This window comes from Morone saxatilis, unplaced genomic scaffold (assembly GCF_004916995.1).
Source record: "Morone saxatilis isolate NCDOM2014 unplaced genomic scaffold, NCSU_SB_2.0 Contig9, whole genome shotgun sequence".
Classification (NCBI taxonomy): Eukaryota; Metazoa; Chordata; class Actinopteri; family Moronidae; genus Morone; species Morone saxatilis.
The window spans coordinates 2,690,315-2,694,640 of record NW_023340268.1 but is presented as its reverse complement, the minus strand read 5'-3'; the positions used below and the strand labels follow the sequence as shown (position 1 = coordinate 2,694,640).

Below are 4,326 nucleotides of genomic sequence, written 5' to 3'. Positions count from 1 at the left end.
TATCCATTAAAGTCGTCTTAATGGAGTTTAAAGCTGCATCAGGTAGTGTAAGGCTGTAAAACTCTGTGCATTGTGTCTTTAGAGAGATTATTTTATTTAAAAAAGTATTTAATTGAACTGATTGAAATGTTTTTTCAGGTAAAGTTCTTAAAAAACACGAGATAAACCTTTAAAATAATGAAGATAAATACAGTAAAATGTCTCAAGCACATGGCTGCAGGCGAAAAGTAGTTTAGGCCGTGGATTTGATTTAATTAATAATTAAAGGTAGAGCAAGATATATTCCTTCTGTGTAAATCTTCAATTATTAATCCGGAGCATCAGTGTTTAAAGTATTAATGTATATTTTCTTCCTTTATTTGACAGTGACAGTAGAGAAAGTGACAGGAAAGTCAGAGAAGTAAATGATGTGTTTTATTTCTCCTTAAATCCCAGAAAGACTGAACTCAACAGTTAATTTCTCCCGTTAATACACACTAACAGTTACACTACCTTCGTGTTATACTGAGAAGTGTTATTAATAGTTATTATCTGTGAGGGGAACACAAATAAATGACACTTTTATAACTGAATACATTTGTGTTAGGTTTAGTATCTTCCTCCGATTGTCTCGTGTGTTTAAATAACAGTGTTTCTGAAGTTAAACTCACAAACGCACAGTTAAAGATCTCCTCACAAGAAAGCATCTCCCTCAGACGGCACAGATAATTAACCTTCAGTTTTTATTTGAGCATTATTTCTGTGTTTGTTGAGACATAACGTCTAAAAATCGTAGTTTTTTTTGTATTTGCTGTTGTAGTTTTAACCTCCAACAAGCAAAATGAAAAGTGAAATTAAGCTTTAACATATTCTGAAACTTCTTTAAGGAAGTAAAATCAGTAAAATCAGGTTTAGAGAGTTGTTTTTCAGTCATACAAACACCTGGAAACTGATTAAAATGTCCAAATATCCTGAAACCGTTTGTGTTTGAGCTCCTCGTGTTGGTGCGACACAAAGTGGGACTGACTGCCGGTGTTAACTGAGATCAGCTGTGATACTGACACATTGTGGGGTCAAAGCTCTGTAATACACGCCGCTTTAATGTAACTGCACGTCTGAATAGATGCTTTTAATCTGTTTCACCCTCGAGTTGTTATGAGACTCAGGAGGTTGAATTTCTGTTCATATGATTGTGAAAGAGTCGTCCATCTCCTACCTGCTCATCGAATCATAATCCGCTCTGGTAACTGATCAGTGGTTTGTTGATTGATTTGAAATCACTTATAAACCGTTAAACATCAGCGGTTATCGCCAGGTTCCCACAGGTGAGCTCGGTGTGAAGCCGTCGGGTCAGGACTCTACAGACGCAGTGAACAAGGGACTTTAAGTGCAACAAGTTCAGACATGTTCGCCGGCGTTGTTGAAAAACGCTGCGTAGAAATCCTGAGCCGACGTAGAGCGGGTAAAGGTAAAGAGGGCACAGATGATTACCACGTGTGTACAAGAGAAAGGAGGTTTGTGTTGGTGGGTTAGTGTATGTGACTGTTTAACATGTTTACATTAAGGTCACAGAAAAGAGTCACACTGTCTGTTTCCATGTTAACACACGTTGTTCCTCTCTGTCTGCTGCAGTGAAAGAAGGCATGAAGACATCATCCTAGTCGTCAGTCATGGCCGATAAAAGGAAACTTCAAGGTGAGATTTCTAATCGTGTCTTTGCGTGTTGTTGCGGGGGGGTTTGTGGTGTGATCGGGTGCCAGGTGGGGGAGGTTCACCACAAATTACAACGCGCCGAGCGCCGGGAGCGTAGAGCATGTGTGTCAGTGTGTAACTCATCCACGCTCTGACGGCGTCTTCTCCATCGACTCCACCCGCCTGTCCCTCAAACGTTAACCCTTGTTTACGTTTCAAGTGCGACCCCGCCCGCCGCCGCCGGCTCGCTGTGTGTTATGAGACGGAAACTTTTCTGTTTAGTTTCATTCTGCTCGTAAACAAAAGTCACATGCGCTCACAAGTAACCTGATTACTGAGTTGTGTGTGAGCTGTCATCCTGCCAGGTTCCTGTAGCTCAAACGTGACGGATCAACCTGAGCTCTGTGATACGGGTTACCTTCTCTGCTGGTTGTTTGTGTAAGAGGGGGAAAGCTGAATAGTAGCGTTGGTCCTCAGGTGAGTTTGTTATTCACAGATTCTCCGGTGTCTTTCTGCATCTACGTTAGAGTGTCGCTCCTTTTAACAGCGCTGCGTTTTTAGACTTTACTACAATTTAACACCAAAGAAAGAGACACTTCTCACATTTAAAACCTGGAACTGTCAAACTGTTTGCTGTTTTTGCTTTAAAACTGACTTTGAACAATTAGTGTATCATCAGTACAGATTTGCTTGTTAATTGTTGCAGCTCTAGTCTCAAGGTAACACCTCCACAAAACTCCTCATCGAGTGTAGACGCACTCCCGTGACAATGCAAGTGTTCTCCACATCATCCGCCCCTGTTGAAAGGTTTGTTTCCTGTTTTGATCCGGTGAGTGTGTCACTGCCTCTCTGTGCTCAGGGTGACATTGCATCCATGTGCGTTGGCAGACAGCTGTGCAGAAGTCTGCTCGTGGCGCTGGCCCACTTTCACAGACACAGCGCACGTTTCAGGCTTCAGACACGCAGTCGGGATCTGACTCCTCCGCTGCTCCGCTGCTCCTCTGCTCCGCTCTCAGAGCTGCTGTTTGTAAAAGATTTAAACCGACTGATGTCTGCAGCGGTTCACAGTACAAGGATGCATCCAAAGCTCGACGCTCGACCACAAGAAGCTTTGTAACCCGACCCCGGCCTTTGTGCAAAGATAGAAAACCCCCACGGCTCCGCTGGCCCACAGAAACTTTCCTCACAGTCCCTCGCTTTCATGTTATTTTCTAAGTTTGTCACTGCAGGCTGAAATAAAAAAAACACTGCTTTTGACAAGATTGATGATTCCCTCTGCCGGCATCGCTCACTCCTTCACGTGCACTCCTTCACGTGCGCTCCTGTGACTCCTCACTCACACGTTTCTCCCCTAAAACGTCTTCATTAAAAGGAAAGATCAAGCAGCAACTGGGCTCCGTCAGATTTGAATGTATTATTACAGAGGTCTAAAAATATCACACCCGCAGCAGTATCTCAACATCAAGGCTGTTTAAGGTCAAACTACGCTGTTCACACAACTTAGAGAAAAGCTGCAGTCTGTTCTCGACTGTAGCGGTGAGTGCGTCTCTCCTCACCACGCTTTGTTCCTCTGTCACTGACAGTTCAGGACAATGTTAAAATACTGAGATGGGTTTAAAAAGAGTTTTCAGTGTCTTCAAACATGTCAGGATAGAAAAACACTGATTTTATGTTTCCAAAAGCTCCCCCCTGCTCCCTGCCTCTCCTGCCCACAGCTCCCAGTTTCTACCAAACCCTCCTTCAGTCTCCTCTTGATATCTTCCTTCCCTCCTTTTCCTTTTATCATGTACTGTTTGGGACTATTCGTCACAAAACCAACACAACCACTATCCTTGTTTTGGTGTGTGTGTGCGTGTTCGGTGCTGTTGTGGGTTGGTGTTTGCCCCCAAAGTAACGCTCAATATACTCGAAGTAACGCCAGAAAACAGCAAGATAAATTTAGTTTATAAACAAACCAAAATGATTTTTGAGGTCTGAAAGATCAGTCTGATCAAATAAACATATCATTAACATGCAGCAACATAAGCTAACATTTAGAGAATTACTGGCGATTCCTAAAGCCAGTGTGTTACACATTTATAGGATCAACTTGGCAAAAATATGTTCATTAAAGGGTAACAGTTAATTGAAAAATTAAGAAAATCGCAGTAAGTGCAGATATAAAATACACGATAATGTTAATAAATCACAGCATGTGACAACATAAATGAAGTGTCTGCTGATCCAGAGACCCCAAAGTTGAAAAATATATTCCCCTCCATTATTGCACAATATCTAGCCAGCATAATCCAGTACCGAGTTTTTACCTTCAGCCCTCTGTCATTTCATTCATTTTCATCAACGTAAAAATAAGGAAAGCTACAACCATACACGGAAACGCGCTATACGTTTTCTCTACTTGTTAAGTATCACCTATAAATATATTTAATTCTGCGGCGATCGTCTCCCGCTCAGCCTACCGCACCTCTAGTCAACGCAACAAACGACGATCTTGGACTCAAACTGACTTGAGGGCAACAAGAAAAAACCGACATAACTGCTCATGGCGTGGAAATCATCAGTGAGCACCAAGAAAATCCTCTGAAGATGTATAACGACTCCGAATTTCATCCTCATCACATTTACGTATGATGTTTCACAGTTCCATCTCTCTCC

At 42.2% G+C, this 4,326-nt stretch overlaps 1 protein-coding gene across 1 annotated transcript in view; it reads left to right on the top strand.

Annotated features, from left to right (window-relative positions):
- Positions 1 to 1,458: 1,458 nt before the first annotated feature.
- The window catches only part of cnot3b (CCR4-NOT transcription complex, subunit 3b), a gene marked incomplete in the record, with an annotated part of 25,853 nt that continues 22,985 nt past the window's right edge, over positions 1,459 to 4,326 (top strand). The window contains 1 exon segment of the mRNA XM_035681262.1: positions 1,459 to 1,674. Coding sequence (XP_035537155.1) covers positions 1,650 to 1,674 — 25 coding nt within the window.